Source organism: Azolla caroliniana, unplaced genomic scaffold, assembly GCF_043228905.1.
Source record: "Azolla caroliniana isolate FFs.n. ecotype wild unplaced genomic scaffold, voAzoCaro1.0.p SCAF_41, whole genome shotgun sequence".
Lineage (NCBI taxonomy): Eukaryota > Viridiplantae > Streptophyta > Polypodiopsida > Salviniales > Salviniaceae > Azolla > Azolla caroliniana.
This window is the reverse complement of record NW_028230476.1, coordinates 211,032-229,152: the sequence shown is the minus strand read 5'-3', so window position 1 is coordinate 229,152 and position 18,121 is coordinate 211,032. Positions and strand designations below refer to the sequence as shown.

At 38.2% G+C, this 18,121-nt stretch overlaps 2 protein-coding genes across 2 annotated transcripts; one reads left to right on the top strand and one right to left on the bottom strand.

Annotated features, from left to right (window-relative positions):
- The first annotated feature begins 2,393 nt into the window (after positions 1–2,393).
- LOC147849517 (GTP-binding protein BRASSINAZOLE INSENSITIVE PALE GREEN 2, chloroplastic-like) lies at positions 2,394–3,503 on the top strand. Its single transcript, XM_087337452.1, has 2 exons — positions 2,394–2,580; positions 2,779–3,503. Exons 1-2 carry the CDS (start codon positions 2,479–2,481, stop codon positions 3,028–3,030), a joined length of 354 nt encoding a protein of 117 aa, XP_087193578.1. The 5' UTR covers positions 2,394–2,478; the 3' UTR covers positions 3,031–3,503.
- A 1,887-nt stretch (positions 3,504–5,390) lies between these two features.
- On the bottom strand, positions 5,391–13,297 carry LOC147849516 (uncharacterized). Its single transcript, XM_087337453.1, has 4 exons — positions 13,133–13,297; positions 8,334–8,361; positions 6,643–7,165; positions 5,391–5,854 (listed from the first exon to the last, which is right to left on the bottom strand). The coding sequence occupies exons 1-4, from the start codon at positions 13,295–13,297 to the stop codon at positions 5,767–5,769; spliced, it is 804 nt and encodes a 267-aa protein (XP_087193579.1). The 3' UTR covers positions 5,391–5,766.
- Positions 13,298–18,121: the final 4,824 nt, after the last annotated feature.

Sequence of the window (18,121 nt, the reverse complement as noted above, 5' to 3'; positions counted from 1 at the left end):
GACTAAGAAGAAAATGGGGAAGAGTTAGAAGAATTAGAAATTTCTTTCTTTCTTTTTCTTTCCAACATATGGATTAGAAAAAACAATGAATACCGAAATTTAATATTGATTCGGTTACAGAAACGTGATGGAGAATAGAATTTATCTCTGTGAAAAAAAGAAAAAAACTCCCAGTGATGTTAGAGCAGCAATATATCGTGCCTTATGATTGTATTCCACTTACTTTATTAGACACAGATGTGTGAATCAAGTGAATATCTACAACCATGTTCCCCCGTCTCTTGACTATTCTAGCTATCATGATGCATCAAAGGTTGTGGGATAATATGTTTGGCTCCATGGATCTGACTTATTGGACTAAGTAGATCGTCTAGATGAGAGCCTCCCTAGCATGCGATGTGCAACAAAAGCCACGTGCACTGTTACATGGCACTAAGGTATGCTAGGAGGTATGAATGTTCTATGAGGATTATGACTGGTGGTTTCTCAATCTGAGGTCATGTATGATCAAAGAGGCCAGTCACTCAAATTGATACTACATATATTTTACATCAAGGCTAGAGTTTTGGGCAACACATATGATCTATGATCTTGGAAATGTGTCATATGACACTCTCTAGCATAACAACATCTGTGAATCTATATCGAATCGCTGTGGTACATGACATAGTGATTTGTGTTGGTATAGTAGCAAATGTGAAATACAAATATATATGGATCCACAATATTTTGCTTCTCTTCTGTTAATATGGAAGAGACCTGACTGGTACAAAACTGTGAAATATCATGTCCTTGGCTTTTGTGAGGCTTTGACTCCAAACTTGTTTAGAGCAAGAAGGTGACACATGAGACCTGTTGGTGACTACTAGTCCAGAATGATATCATCTGCTTATCATGAGAAATGCAATGAAATGTTATATAAACGTCTTGAAAAGGCCAAAATGACTGATGAGACCAATAAGTTCCATCAACCTGACAAATTATCCATTGACAAGAACAAGAAAGAAACGTTATTACAGTACATTACATGGTACACATAGTGAGATCTGCCCAAGTGACCTACAATACCGAAAAGTTACACCCACCATGAAATTATGCCAAAGATTTCCGCATGACTGTCTCTAGAATGACTTCAATTTCCTCTGTTATAAGGTGGCTATTTGAGTGTGCTCAATGGCACACATGTTGCTCCAGATTGGCTATGCAATCGCCGCCTATAATGCAGAGAGCTGGTTAACCAAGGCTGTTGAGGGCAACTCAACTGCCTACAAGACAAACGTTTTTAGTCAATAGTGGTTTCACATACCAAGATCCTGATCACATCAAATTACCTTAACCTTAAAGATGATGACATCACTAATCTCTCTCAAGAAATAACAATTGCCTGACAACATCTGTGGACGAGTCCAGCTCCAAAGATGGGAATCTCTCTAAGTCAAAGAACCTCCATTAAATGCTCAAGCATCCGTGAGTGATCATAACTCAATTGAAGGGTTCAAAAACCCTCTTGGAAAGGGGAGTGAAAATGCAATCAAATCTCTTCATAGGCTGTGTAGCTACAAATGTAGCATTATTTGGTTTCCGGCTCTATAGGCAGGGTGTATGCTTCTAAAACTCCCAAGTCTCAATCTCTAGCTGATGGGAGGAAGTATGCATCTGACCCTGACACCATAAATGGAAGGGAGTTCGTTTTCCTGATGGAGGAACCTGTTAGGAAACACGTTTTCTTCCAAATATGCATCTAGTCCATGCTACGATGAGGTTGACAAAAAATGTACAGTCTGTGCTGATCATTTCGTTTAGGTTACTTCATTCAAGGGAATGATAAAATTTATGTTGAGGTGTTTAGTTTAGATTATGTTTGTTTTTAATGTCTATGTAGTTTTGTGCATTGGTGATCTACTTGTTTTCATTATGCTTCTTTCATATCTCCTCCCCGCCAACCCCCCAAAACATAATAATAATTTCACATGCACTTTGTAAACCCAAACTATTTTGATCGTATCTGCTGAAGTGAATTGAAGCATGTTTTCATCCTTCGATAAAAACAAACTTGTTTAGGCTTATTAGAAAATTTGAGAACCAATGTTAAACAAAGATAAAAGATGAGGATTAATCCCTCATCTTGTAAGAATTGTGAAGAGGTTATGGAAGAGGTAGACCAGGTAGCCAATCATGTTGTAAAATTTGAATTATTAGTTTGGCTAGAAGTTATATATGTGATATTGGCAGTTCTGGTTATTCACTAAATGAGTTCATGTATGAGGACTTATTGCATTTGAGGGAAAGTGTATCATGTATATCCTGTTGCCTTCTACTAGCAGATAAAACAGTTAAACATGCATTTTTTGTGTGTACAAAAATAGGCTGAAAAATCATTTTCTTGTTTTCTTTTCTCTTTTCTGTCATTAGGCTGGTGATACTATTCACGTGGGTGGACTTGTGAGGTTGGATGTGAAAGATATATCTACAAGCAGCATGTATGTTACAATATGGGCATCAATCTTCTTAACTTGCCATTTCTCAAAGATTCAAAAAGCAAAAGACATCTTTGAGAAGCACGTTGGTGTCCGTCTTCAGGTGAGCTCAATTTTCTCCATGCCATCATTTTTGCATAACTTAAAAAACCCTTCAGAAAAAGACCCACAGTTTTGCGTGCCGACCAAACCATGATGAAAGAGACCAACATTCTTGCATGATGAAAAAACCCTTGAGGATCAAATTCATATTATTTTTCTGTTAGGCATATTTTACTGAATGGATTTGTCTCCTTTGCAGCCCCCTTTGGACAAGGAAAGACAAGATGAATTGGGACCATGGGTTCAAACTCCCATAACTATCACCGGCGATTCATTTGAAAAGAGTTCTACTGATATTGCCATTTCAGGGATGGGATGGCTTGGAATAGCAATAAAAGGCACCACTAATTTGGATGTATGGACTTATGAAGGCGTTGGAATTACAACACGGAGCTCACTAGTACCTGATATGGCACGATATTTTGAAAAAGCTGGTTTCACAGTTCTCTGAGGCACATCTTAGTGTAAAAAAAAACGTCATCATGTTTTTGGTTTTTGGTTTTTGTGAGGCCCAAGTTGCTGTTTGCAGCAACCTGAAGATGAGAGTGAAAGTTCAGAAAAAAGTTGTTTTTAAAGGCTAGGAAGAGGGACCCTCTCTTTCTTCAGTCTTTCTTTCACTGTGTTCTTGGATGTATGCATGTGCATCCATATGCACACGTAGTACATGAGGATGTGCTTGGTAACCTAAACTGGTCCAATCTTGCTTATTGTGCACAAGCTTCATTCTATTCTTTATTCAAAACTGGAGATTGGTATTCTTTGCAAACAAGGACACTTTATGTAATTGGATGAGCATTCAGAGAACAAATACCAATACCCTTGATCAAGACCAATGGCTTACTTTTTGTTGCAATGGTTACACTACCTTGATTCATCAAAATCCGAAGATATCCTTTATTGGAAGTAAATACATAGGCCTTTCTTTGGAAATAAAAATTTCATCTTTCCAGTAAATCAAGCCTTGTATCATTTGGAACTAAAAATTTCTTACTTGCTTATAAACAATGTTGCAATACCTGGTTTTGTGTATAGAGTTTTACCTTTACTTGTGTTCACAAATGTAAATGTCACTTAAAACTTGATTGTTGCTATGTGGGTATGTTTGTTAGTCAGCTCAAACTGTTGCAAGTATATTGTAATTCATGCAAAAGGGAGTGCCAGGAGTGCCGCTTGGAAACGTGTCTCACACTTACCTCGTTTTTATCTTCCATGTCACCACAATAGTATGATATTTTCCATGATCTTTCGTTTGTGCAGAATGATTCCTTACTGATGGTAAAAATCTCTGAATCGTTTTTTGAATCAACATACTGGGTATGCAATAATTACTGGGAGCTTGGAAAATTCTGCATGTTGTTTTGTTGGAAACAATGCATAATTTCTCTAGAATTTGTTGATGCAATGATCAGAAAATGATTTGTTCGAGGACACCATGAATCAAATATGCAAGATATAATCTCCGAAGAACTCAAGTATCTCTTGTAGTAAAAGTAATCATAGATTGGAAAATTTACTCTATTTGGAAGTTGATGGCAAGCAAAAACACCACAAACGAATATTGATGAGGAATATGCCAAACACTTGTTTACATCAAGCTTTAGCCGTTACAACTTGTCTTACCATATATCAATCAAGAATACACCCAACATTTCTATGCATTAAACTTCACACCTCTACAAGTTTGACCAACCTGCCCTACTAGCTCTATTTAAAGTTCGGGTGTGACTCTTGCCTCTTTAATGAGGTTTCACAAGTTTGTATCCATAGGCTTGAAGTCCTAACCAACCAATGACTCATGTGCACATCTTATGTGTGGATTTCCTCTTCGAAAACCCGCTTTTATGGTTTGAAAGAGGCAATGTCTCTTCTGGTGCTAGTTGTTTTAGTGAATGATGATGTACAATGTGTTTTATGATGCCCATCATACAGTAAGATTCCCAATTGGTCGGCCTTAATTCACATTCAATGGGAGGTTGGATTTTGAATGGTTCTTTTGAGAGCTCAAACTACTCATGTCACTTGCAATGGGTACTTACAACCATAAAGCAAATAAAACATATGCTTCTAAAGTACGCAAATTGAGTGTTCTGTTTGACAAAAATATAACATTTGAGAAATATGAGAAACAAAGCCCTTGCCCTTCAAAATATCATGATATTGAATCCAATCACCAGAATACTCTTTTTCTCAGTTTTCTATCCCACATTTGATGATTTTACACAATGTTGATATATCCAAACAAATCGTCCATTTATAGGTGAGGCACTAATTGCAGACCTATAGATAAGTAGTTCTTCTATTATTTACACTCAGTTGATCTTGACATTTGCATCCAATAATGGGATGGATTGCTTTTATGTCAACATAAGCTTTCCAACCTTTATCAACACAAACATTGCACATTTTTTCTCAAACAAATTCAACTAATCTCTGAAGTCTTTCTCCCTTTACTATGATTATGTACAAACAAACACGCTCCAAATTCCTTTCACTCAAGTTATTCATTCGGTTCCATCACACCATGTACTCGATTAACTCTTACTACATACGACATATGATCACCAACCAGAAGTAAAAAGATATTTCACTTTTTTGGAGTTAGTCATTAGGATCATTCAATGTATTTCATCAATCCCCTCTACAACCTTTGTATATGACATCTACTACTTTTGTATACAAAGTCAACATCATTTAATTTTGACTTCTTACCATTATTTTGGGAAACTATCTGCAGCAATTCTAGCTTTTTAACAAAATCCATTACTACTAGAAATCATGTCAAATCTGTTTGCAATTCTATCACAAAAAGCACAAATTAACACTGATGAAATCTTGTGACTTAGAAATGGCATCGACAAATATACTAATCAGAAGAGAGAAGTATGTGCTCAAGATAAATTTGTTTGGATGAATTAAATGCAATTCTCGTGATGAAAAAAACAGAATCATCGAAAGCATTGACCAAATTTTTGACACTACAGCTCCCCCAACATTTCCTTTGAATTTATGTCGCAAACCTCGGATCACCAGAGTCTTGTAGATGTTGCTCGCTGATTCATAACTGTGACTAGAATTGGATCCAGAAGAACGTACTTCGATCATTCACATAACATAAAGAAAAAGTTTAACACTCCGCGGACATCTCGTTCGATCACAGGGCATACCAATACGTGAAATGTTTACAATCTCAATACATCACAAACTTCCATGTGTAATATGCACAAGTTGAAGTGCTTAAAATGAAGATGAGAATCCCGAAAGGATGAATGTCCTCCCTGCAAACGAGAAACACACGCAGACAGACAAATATGAATTAGGGAAACTTAATAATATATTGGAGCAGCAACTAAGAGAGAATCAAGGAATTCTAATGATTAAGAGAGAATCAAGGAATTCAGCAATAATATTGCAAATAAGCTGTATAGCTCCCATCTAGCATATATTTCTAAGTTGTTTTGAGGTTATGATGTTCATGGTTGGGTTTTGAGGATCCTGCAGATAGTTATTTAGAGTCTTCCATTATTCAATATCGATGCCTGCTATAGGAATCAGACAAGGCCATGAATCAAGAGACATTTTCTATAAAGAGAGCCTGTACAGTTTATTTTAGACAGGGTTACATGCCATTTCTAGAAGAGATTTACGTACAGGGTACAGGCAAGAATGCATTCAAAATGAATCAAGAAAAAGAAGAAAAACATAAGCAATGGCATCCACGATCATCAGAAGCAGGCCTGGCTATGAAAAGGTAAGACCATTTCTGAAGAGTGTATGTGCCATGTGCCCAAATGACAGAAATTCAAAGGACACAAACATGAGAACGTGCAGCAAATCAAAAGAAGACCAGAGATGACCATAAACACAGAGTCCAGTGCCTAGTGAGAGTATGGTATCCTAGAGAGAGTATGTTATCCTAGAGAGAGTATGTACATATAGCCCAAATGCATTCGAATGGCACAACAGGAAAAGATGCAGAGAGAAACCCTGGAAGAAATCAGGCATTACACATAAATAATGAGACCACTTTCTAGAGAGAGCATGTGATTCTAGAGAGCGGATGTACCTCTTGGCATACTTGGCCGTCTTCTTCAGGATGGGAAACCTGGCTTTCTGAAGCTTTTTGCTTTCTGCATCAGACGCCATGGGTTCGATCCACTCAGAGAAATGGCGCTTCGTGAAGAACTCCCAATCAGGGACAACAACAAGCATGGTGAGGAAGACACCGACACAATACACGATGATCATACGCTTGAGTGACCATGTGAATAAGCCGGTGCAGAGGGCTAGGGCAAAGCTAGAAACAATGGCGTACTGCAGAAAGCTGTCGTAGAAGCTCTGATCTGGTGATGAAGAAGATGGTGGTAGTGATGGAGACGGTGACGGGGAGAGCGATGGAGATGTTGATGGAGATGTTGACGGAGATGGAGATGGAGATGGTGATGGTGATGATTGCGACGTCGACGATGAAGATGATGGCGATGGCGATGGCGATGGCGATGGCGATGGCGATGGCGATGTGCCCATTATGTATGATGATGATGATGATGATGATGATGATGATGATGATGATGATGATGATGATGATGATCAGAAGGGCATGGCAAAATCAGGGTTTTGGGCAGTTAGAAGAAAGAGAAATCAAAGAGAAGCTAGAATTAGGGTTTGGGGAGCATGGAGGGTTTAGGGTAGGATTAGGGTTTTGGAGCATGAAAGGAAAGGGTGGAATTAGGGTTTTGGGGAACAGAGGAAGAAGGCCTCTTTCTTTGTGTGTGTGTGTGTGTCTCTCTCTCTCTCTGTGAGGATGGAAGAAAAAGGGGGAAGAATAGGAATTGAATGTGTGTTGTGTGTGTGTTTAAGAGAGAGAGAGAGAGAGAGAGAGAGTGATAGAGAGAGTGATAGAGAGAGAGAGAGTGTGTGTGTGAGAGAGAAGAGAGTGTGTGTGTGTGAGAGAGAGAGAGAGAGAAGAGACAGAGAGTGTGTGTGAGAGAGGAGAGAGAGAGAGAGAGAGAGTGTGTGTGTGTGTGTGTGTGTGTGTGTGTGTGTGTGTGTGTGTGTGTGAAGCATATATTCATTCATTGATTGCTCTTGGACTCCCCTAAATAACCACAACTCATTATTTGCTTGTGTTTTGCATTATTACTTTGGTGGGGGGTAGGTTGTTATGTATGTATGTTATGTATGTATGTATGTATGTATGTATGTGATGTATGTATGTATGTATGTATGTATGTGATGTATGTATGTATGTATGTATGTGATGTATGTATGTATGTATGTATGTGATGTATGTATGTATGTATGTATGTATGTGATGTATGTATGTATGTATCTTGTATCCATCCTTCAATGATCTCGTTTGCCCCTTGGTGCCAATGTCTCTGCATACGTCGTCTCCCTAAGCCCACACAAACATGGGGTAACAACCACCACCCTACAGTTGTTTACCCTAGGCCCGCCGTCGTTCGTTATGTTTGAGCACCACTGTTTTGATCGAGCGAAATGGAAATGAACGGGAAAAAAGCAAAGAAACGGGATGTTCTTTACTTTACCAGACAGACTGTGACAAAGTGGCCATGACCCCCTGCGAAATGAATTGGCTTCTTGCTTTGGGTTGGTTGCTTGTACGACATGTCAGTATTGTTTATCGTTATCGTGCATGAACTGTTCTCATTGTTGTCGTTATTAGTTAATTCATCCTCGGACCCCCTGCTCTGCATTGTCACGTTGAAATACTTAGCTTATATCATCCAAAGCCCAACATCATAAGCATCATTAAACGTTTGTGATCCTTGAGTATCATTGGCATACCCATGTCCTCCCTACCCCTTTGTTGCATCTTTGTATATACTTCCCCCGCATGTGACGGAAGCCCCTTGCCCTTTAAGTTTTTAACCTTACCCTTTTTGTGCATTGCATGTAGCCATGGGCCCAATTTCAGCTCGAACTTAAACCTTTAACAGGTTATCGGTTCAAATATAAATACATGGTTAGGTTTAGTTTCAAATGCTATTTAAAGGTCTAGTTTCGGTTCGGGTTGGTTTTCAATTTCACGGTTTTTTGGTTTATGTATATATTTAACGGTTTTGGTTTATGTGGCTAATTTTAAAGGTCTATAAGTTAAAAAAATACCCCTAAAATTTCCCTCTAACTTTGTAATTAGTAGGGCACACACAAGAAAGTTGACCATATCCTAGAACTTCATCCGGAAAAAATGTCTATTCTCTTTTATGGTTCGCCGTAAGACAATTGAAAGATCCAAAATCACAATGTCATTGAATGTATAGTTGTCGTCAACGATATAATATATCTACAAAGCCCCCCCACGAACAAGAAAGCAAAATGGGCATTGACGGCTAGACAATATTTTATATGAACAACAAAGCTGATCATAATTATGCACCACATGGATGTTTTGATGTAAGCCACTTTTATGTGCACCTCTTGTAATATAATTGATCTTCATCCCTTTTATTGAACCGAAAAAGAAAAAGAAATTTTATTTCTGCAAAGAACCTGGAATACAAGTTTGTTGTATTAATAGAGTTAGACTTTATAAGCCTCCCTTTTGAGGATATCGCCACTCATGGAACTATTGGGAATTACAAGCTATCAAAGAAAGTTGACCATATCCTAGAACTTCATCCGGAAAAAATGTCTATTCTCTTTTATGGTTCGCCGTAAGACAATTGAAAGATCCAAAATCACAATGTCATTGAATGTATAGTTGTCGTCAACGATATAATATATCTACAAAGCCCCCCCACGAACAAGAAAGCAAAATGGGCATTGACGGCTAGACAATATTTTATATGAACAACAAAGCTGATCATAATTATGCACCACATGGATGTTTTGATGTAAGCCACTTTTATGTGCACCTCTTGTAATATAATTGATCTTCATCCCTTTTATTGAACCGAAAAAGAAAAAGAAATTTTATTTCTGCAAAGAACCTGGAATACAAGTTTGTTGTATTAATAGAGTTAGACTTTATAAGCCTCCCTTTTGAGGATATCGCCACTCATGGAACTATTGGGAATTACAAGCTATCAAAGAGCCTCGCATGCATGGCTCAAATATAAATACATGGTTAGGTTTAGTTTCAAATGCTATTTAAAGGTCTAGTTTCGGTTCGGGTTGGTTTTCAATTTCACGGTTTTTTGGTTTATGTATATATTTAACGGTTTTGGTTTATGTGGCTAATTTTAAAGGTCTATAAGTTAAAAAAATACCCCTAAAATTTCCCTCTAACTTTGTAATTAGTAGGGCACACACAAGAAAGTTGACCATATCCTAGAACTTCATCCGGAAAAAATGTCTATTCTCTTTTATGGTTCGCCGTAAGACAATTGAAAGATCCAAAATCACAATGTCATTGAATGTATAGTTGTCGTCAACGATATAATATATCTACAAAGCCCCCCCACGAACAAGAAAGCAAAATGGGCATTGACGGCTAGACAATATTTTATATGAACAACAAAGCTGATCATAATTATGCACCACATGGATGTTTTGATGTAAGCCACTTTTATGTGCACCTCTTGTAATATAATTGATCTTCATCCCTTTTATTGAACCGAAAAAGAAAAAGAAATTTTATTTCTGCAAAGAACCTGGAATACAAGTTTGTTGTATTAATAGAGTTAGACTTTATAAGCCTCCCTTTTGAGGATATCGCCACTCATGGAACTATTGGGAATTACAAGCTATCAAAGAGCCTCGCATGCATGGCTTCCTTTCCCTGTCATTTTTGGGTGCACAAACTTATGTACACCCTCGTATTTCCCGTGATAGATTGAATGTGACCAACGTACCCACGTATATTCAAAGGGCCAAAAACGAGCAATAGTTAGTTTATCAGAGTGTATAATGATGTTGGAAGATCATTGATGCGAGCAACCTAGGTTGCTACTTTGATGCATTTGGAAGGAAACGAAAATGTAAACATGCCTTACAAATTACAATTACTCATAAGCTAAACCCTTTGCAAACTTGATGTTTGGTCCTTCTCAAAGGGAAAGCATAAGACATTAGAATGGGAACAAAAAAAGAAGATCATGATGTATGATTACTTCTCAAAAGGCATGCCCTTTACAAACATGAAATGCAATTGGAATTGCAGTTTTTGAATGTGTGAACACATATCCATCTCGAGACGATAAATGTAACATTTATTGTCACAATGATAGCTGGAGGTGTGGATATTGATATTCATTATAACGGTCTGCGGTCCGCGGTAAGCATCCCCTCTTTAGAGCAATTTAATAGAGCAATTTAATTGTTTAAGTCCTTTTAATACTTATGTACTCCCAACTATGTTTCAAATGATGTTCATTTAAAGTTGAGGGTATTCAATATTGATAGAGCCTCATCCCCAATACCTTGAACTTAACACTTCAAAACGTGAGTACCATCTAATGTAAATGTATCACAATCTTGTATATTCATTGGGCAGCAGGCAAAACTTCCACCTTCTACCTTTCCATAAATAAATTGCAGGGAAATGTAGAACTGGGACTACTTTGGCCAAACCTCATACTTGATGAATTTGTTATATTATCCTAAGCGCACAAAGTTTTATATATTTCCATCACATTCTACCCTTTTACCTTTATCAAGAAAGAGTGTACTTATGCAAGTTGATCCTTGGATAGAAAGTGCTTAGATAGATGAATTTAGTGAGACGTATACAAAACATTTTCAAAATATCAGGCATTTAGCAATTTGAAGATCCAGTGACCTTTTATTGTTGAATTGAAGCACCCTTCATATAATGTGGTCCCCTTGTGCATATACCAATTGAATGATGTGATCATGATGCATACATTTGTGTCAATTTCTTGTTTCATGGTGTTGGGTAAACCATTATCTAAATGAATGTTCTCATTATCCAAGAAGATATCCTATGGCTCCTTTACGCTCATTCATTCATGTGATAGAGGGCACATAATATGGGGAAAACGAGAGGTTTGTCGATAATGGCAGTTAAGAGGCATCCACACTGTAAACTACATGGGGTCCTAACACCATTCATGAGAGATGTGGATGATTAATTTGGTAGATTGAAATATGGACCTCAAAGGAATTGACAAACAACTCATTAAGAGGTTACAGAAATAAGACCAATATACACAAATGAACTACTACACTTTGATAAGGATGTGAGATATGTATATGATGTACTCCTTGAAGTGAGATACATCTATTATAGAGGCTCATGTGAATCGAACGTTACTAGTGCATGTAATGTCAAAAAAGATAGTGAAAAGGGAGTAAATTGAGTGTGGTGCATAAATTTGAGAAAATTGCATTCATTTAGACGAGGCTTTGAACAATATAGACAATATATAGGCATTTTTAGTGGGGGTTCACATATAACTAAAGGTTCATACCGCAACACATCAACTATGCGAATCAATCTTGTTGAGCAAACATCAAGTTTTATATACAATTATCTCAATCATATTGGAAACAATTTCTAGTTTTTTTTTGGAAAGACAAATGCAAGGATTAGACGCATTAAAGAAATATTTCAACCACAAAATGATGCATCTATGCCTCTAGGTTTGACTCATTTTGGTTGAGATGATGTGATAACCATGAGAATAAATCATACCAACATCCATAGCTATTACAAGATTGTATATAAGAACGACTTAGGTTGGAGTAAACCGTGGGCTAATGTGTTGAGGAATCACACTTACTAGAAGTATAATGCTTTATTGGCTAAAACTTAGAAAACATGTGTAAACAGTTGCGTGTGCATTCTATGCAAATTACAACTAGACAACCATTATTTGACCATAACTCAAAGAGATTGAACTCCATCATATTTTATACTCCCCATTATGTGCTAGTTTATACATACATACCATATCTCACTCACAATCATAACTTGCATTTTTACAATGTTTGTAAATTCTTGGCATGCAATGAAATTTTCTTTCCAAGTTTGTGCACTCGATGCAAATGTTAATATGTACAATTGTCTTGTAATCTTGTGAGTAATGCTCAAAAGCATACATTTGAATCAATTCCATAGAAAATATTTTGATTGCAACATAACTTGAGAGATTAATTCCATGAGAAGAAAATCATAACTCATAAGGATATTGATATTTATGTTGCTATTATGTGAAGAAACAATGGGAAAGTGTTGATACTCCCACCAATATTCGTCCCACGATACCTTACAATTGTTGGAGCTATAGGAACTTTGGATTGACAACTTGATTGTATACATAGGCAATGGTTGTCAAACTATCACTTTTAGAGCACGCATGATCAATCGATGAGTTATATGTCTATGAGCATGTGATATAAGAGGGTGAACATCCTCCTTATCAATCAAAGTGCAAACTTTTGAAACCAGTGTACAAAATATATGTAGTAACCACCAAATTTTATTATGGTATTGCTATTAGATATTACGTAAAGTAGGAACCTATCATCAGTGTCCCTCACATATGGGTTAATATAATTGCAATCTTTTCTTGAATTTTAGCACAATTGCTAGTATCGTATGTATGTATGCCAAGTGTTGCAACTATGCATACTTGTTGACCTTGTATAAATGTACATGAGTCCCACTCATGTGCATGCAACATTATGTAGAAATTGCTATGAATTTGGCTAATAAAACGAGTTGATGACGAGCTTGAAAATCCAATAGTTTCAAGCAAGGTGAGATACGTAATGAACACTAATGGTACCATAATTATTAGTTAGACGTTTATTACTAAATCCACATACACTAGACCTTCGTGTACTTAAGTACATAAAGGGGAATATATGACATGAAGTTGCCACCCATTGATATGTTTGACCTCATACATGTGTTAGTACTACCTTGAGTTTTAAGGGCCAATGAATGTATTTGGTGTTTAGGACAAGTAAACTTTGCCTCCTCATAAAATGGAAATGAATAGGCCCACTTCCATTACCCGTGATGCCCCTTAGGTGTGAGGGGAAAGGTTGCCCAAACACTAGTTGGTGACTCTTTCTTAGGTCATGTTGTAAATGCCTTGATTGAACCCATCAATGGTAAGGGTAACATTCAAGCTTATGCCTATAGACCAATTGAATCTCTCGCTCGTGGAATTATCTCAAGATGTTCCCTTTACAAAAGAAGAATGTTCTTGGTTGATCAATCCTTAAGTATTGAGTCATCATTTCTTGGTTTCCATTCCCTTTGTTTTGTGCAGTTGATGTGGTTTAAGGCAAGAAAGTCCCTTTTTGTTATGGGCATAACCATAACTTATCCCGTGGTAGTTTGTATAGAAGTTTTCTACACATGAGGATAAGAATGTGAGGGTTAATTGAAAATGTAAACAAGGGAGGATTACTTTTAATCCTAGGGATTGGGACAACCCTTAAGGGCCAAGTGTGAACTTGCACGAGGGCCTTGAGTTTGGCTATAAATATGAGGCCCCACTGTCCTTATTGGGGATTATTCGACTACATCAAGATTGTGATTTTGTGGTGAGTGCGCACTAGTACTAAGTATGAATCGAAGCCATAGTGGTGGTATGAGATGTCCTTCAAGGCTCAGGTTTGTCCTAATCCCTTTGCTTAAGGGTGATCGGGTGGATCAACACCTTTCGTTTTCTCTTTGTCACTTTCTTCTCTTATCTATTTCCTTATTTTCATGCTTATATTTGATTGAATCTCTAACGCCTTTGCCACACTTTATGACTCATGCACCTAAACTGAAGAGTTCAATTTAATTGCATTCACATAATATCCAAATTCTCTACTTCCTAGAGTAAAGTGAGGAAGTTGAAGACAACTTTGATGTCAACATCAATGACTACTTGTCTAATAAGTGTAGTTGGTTACAAGATTGAAGTTAGGTAATGTTGACAAGCTAGGAGCAGAGTATGTGTGCCAAAGTCACACTTGGGATTGTGTGGAGAAGTTAGTGATAAGGCCATGTATGATGGCAACACCAAAGTATCGATGTGATTGTGTTGCAGGTTGCGTGTAGTGTGGGATCACGTGGAGAAGCACATGATAGGGTTTCCTCATTGCTAATCACTCAAGAAGGGGAAATGTATGGTAGTTGTAGTCACCATATATGCTTAAGAAGAAAATGTTTTGTTAGATGGTCAAATATAGGCAGTGTAACAAGGCAAATGCACCACAATTAGGGTAGGGGGATTTTATGTGGGTGTCCATGTATGTGTGTGTACTTCTATGTATGCATGCTTGCACGTGTGCATGTATGTTCATGTGTCTCTATGTGTACGTGTTGTGCATGTGCATGTGCATGTGTATGTGTATGTGCATGCATGCATGCATGCATGTATGTATGTATGTATGTATGTATGTATGCATGCATGCATGCATGTATGTATGTATGTATGTATGTATGTATGTGTGTGTGTGTGTGTGTGTGTGTGTGTGTGTGTGTGTGTGTGTGTGTATGTATGTCACCTGCCAATGACTTGCACCTACCAACCACTTGGACTTGCATCTGCATTTGCATTGCGTCTTGCTTACTTGTCATGTATGTATTTTATTGGTTTGCTATTGCATTGCCACTTTTGTTTGCTTCAAAAGGTTTGTTTGCTAAAATGTTAAAATATTCTTGAAAATGGTCTGCGTGCATTGGATGATTTTTGAATGTCTGTATGTTACATTTTGAAAACTGGCATGAATTCAGAATATACCTACATTGTAAGAGAGTGTAATCCAAATGTTTCTGAATATGGATGCATGTTTCTGAATCTAGTATTAGGGTTTAGATTCTTGTGGTTTTTGAAGATCATAAATTATAATTATTTGCATTTTATCTTGCTTCTATAGATGGCTGCGAGGTCCAAAGAGTTCCAAGAGTTTGATGTTTATTGGGATGAAATAAGACCTAATTAAGGGAGGTACGACATGATTCATTTTTCAACAATAGTGATGGATGTGTGCTAACTTTGGTTTTGGTTGCAATGTTTTTATAAGAAGAGGGTACCATAAGCAACTATCTGCCAAGATGGATGCTGAAAACAACATGGCAGTGGTAATGAGAGAGATTAATCAGCTGAACCCATATCGAAACATGAAACATCAAATTTGGATGCACCTCGAAAAGATGAGTTGATGTACATCCTTGTAATCCTATAATAGTTATGTATGTATTGCTTTATTCTAATGCGTATGTCACACTAGATTTACTTGATCCACTCTCGTTCTTCAAGTGTGGTCGAGATTTAGGGGGGATCAAATCTTAGATGTGTATAGTGCTTGAGTCATGATGGCAAGAACAATGGTGGTTTAAGAAGAAATCTGACATGGAGGCTTGCATTTGCGGAAGGTATATGGAATTCATGTAGTGCTTCCAAGAAGATTGAAGATAGAAGAAGAGGAGCAATTGACTCCTAGAAAGAGCAGACCGTGGCACATCATTCTTCAACAACTACAAAAGATAACATTCAATTTGGCATTTTTTGGATCCCGAGGTAAAATAAATTAGATCTCGTCAATCATACATGAGAAAGCTAAAGATGAGAGTGGTGAACTAGTTCCATGCTAATTAGAAAGAACTCCGAACCTGCACAGAGTTAGAATTCGTGCCAAATTCATGGCTCACGAGATGGCAATATACGACTCAACAAAGGACCAACATATGGAAAAGTTCAAGTTAAAGGTTGTTGTGGCGACTGAATCTTATGTAAGTATGAAACTTCAAAGATTGGTGACATTTAAAATGTATGATTGTACAAATATGTTGATTCCAAACTTCGGTATTGCAATGTAAGAAGAAGGGATTGTGATATTAGAAGATGGTGGTGGTTTATCAACCAATTATGGACATAACCAACTTTATGAATCGACGCCAACGAAACCAAGAAAATCCAAGTCACATGGAAAGAGGTGTACCCAACCCAATGTCAGGAGATTACATCATATCTTGATGAGGAAGCACCAGATGTTGGAACTGTACACATTGGGTTTAGGAAAGCCACAAGATCATGGGACAGGACAACTAGGAATACGTAGCTAGGTACGCCTTTGAGTTTTGAAAACAATAATATTGTTTTGTACACTAACTCTGGTAATACGTTAGCAAAGCTCCAAGGTGGATGACATCCTCGGTTGTGTGCCTGGGCGAGATTATATCTTCATACCCACATTGCACTTGGTGTTGGGGACAAGGTCGTCAGAGCGGAAGAACAAACAACATCCGTGATGTTGAAGAACCTGTGTATGAGAATGAACAAGATACACACAGAGAAAGAGAGAGAGAGAGATAGGCACAAAGAAACGTTTTATTTCTTAATAGCAACAGTTACAAATGATAACCAACAACCTACTAAAGGTTACAAAGTCACTTTATATAGTGACTATCCTAGGGCAACTGCCCTTTATGCTATTTACAGAAATAGCCCAAACTTGGGCTGTCCAAAGGGACAGCGTGAATACGGCCATTATACACTCGTATTCGACACTTGGGCCATTGGGTGCTTTGGACGAATATCCGGCACAATCCAACCAATGTGGATGCTTAGAAGGTGACCAACCTAATAGTCTTCTGCGATCCAAGACACGTCCGATGGGGAGTGGGGTCGAAGCAGACTTGGCTGAGTGCATGTTGAAGCGTTCCAAGACACGTCCGATGTAGTCGGTTTGAGACAAGAAAAGTTGTCGTTTATCGCGATGCCGACTAATCTTCATACCAAGTATGTGTCTTGCCGAACCGAGGTCCTTCATGGCAAACTTCAACCATAGTTTCCGAACGAGTTTGGTGACCTCTCTGGCATGTCGTCTGGAGAGTAGCATGTCGTCCACGTAAATGATGAGGAAGACGGGAGACCCATCTTGAGCTGTTTTGGTGAAGAGACAGTGGTCCTCATCGCTCTTGGAGAAGCCAACCGACTGGATGAAGTCGTCAAACTTCTTGTACCACTGTCGGGGTGCTTGTTTCAGGCCGTATAAACTCTTCCTGAGTCGGCAGACTAGATGTTCCTGGCCGGATGCCACAAAGCCTTTCGACTGCTCCATATAGATTTCCTCCTGTAGGTCACCGTGGAGGAATGTTGTTTTTACATCTAGCTGAATCAGCTCCAAGTTGTCGACGGCCACGACGCCGAGCATGAAACGAAGGGTTGTCATTTTCACCACAGGTGAAAAGATTTCATCGAAGTCGACGCCATATTCTTGTCGAAATCCCTTCGCAACTAATCTGGCCTTGTACTTTGGGTTGGTCGAGTCGGACGTCTCTTTTAGTCGATAGACCCACTTACACGGAAGAGCACGTCGATTCTCCGGTAATTCGACCAAGTCCCAAGTCTTGTTTGCGCGAATGGAGTGCATTTCCGACTCCATCACCAAATGCCAGGTGGCTGAGTCGGCAAATGCCGATGCTTCTTCATAAGACGTCGGTTCGCCGGCGTCGGTAAAGAAAATTCCGAGAGAGTACCTTTCCGGAGGTTGCGACAGTCTCTCGGATCTTCGAGGTATGACTGGACTGGTGGCACTGGGTATAGGTGTTGGATGGTTGGAATCCGAGCCATTCGGCTGTGTTGAATCGGTGGATTCAGGACGAG

Coding starts and splice junctions, on each gene's coding strand:
- LOC147849517 (XM_087337452.1), top strand. CDS start 2,479: ATGTATGTTACAATATGGGCATCAATCTTCTTAACTTGCCATTTCTCA. Junction 2,581..2,778: donor ACGTTGGTGTCCGTCTTCAG/GTGAGCTCAATT, acceptor TCTCCTTTGCAG/CCCCCTTTGGACAAGGAAAG.
- LOC147849516 (XM_087337453.1), bottom strand. CDS start 13,297: ATGGTACCATTAGTGTTCATTACGTATCTCACCTTGCTTGAAACTATT. Junction 8,362..13,132: donor TACAAGGTCAACAAGTATGC/ATAGTTGCAACA, acceptor CTCAAGGATCAC/AAACGTTTAATGATGCTTAT. Junction 5,855..6,642: donor ACGGCCAAGTATGCCAAGAG/GTACATCCGCTC, acceptor TCTCGTTTGCAG/GGAGGACATTCATCCTTTCG.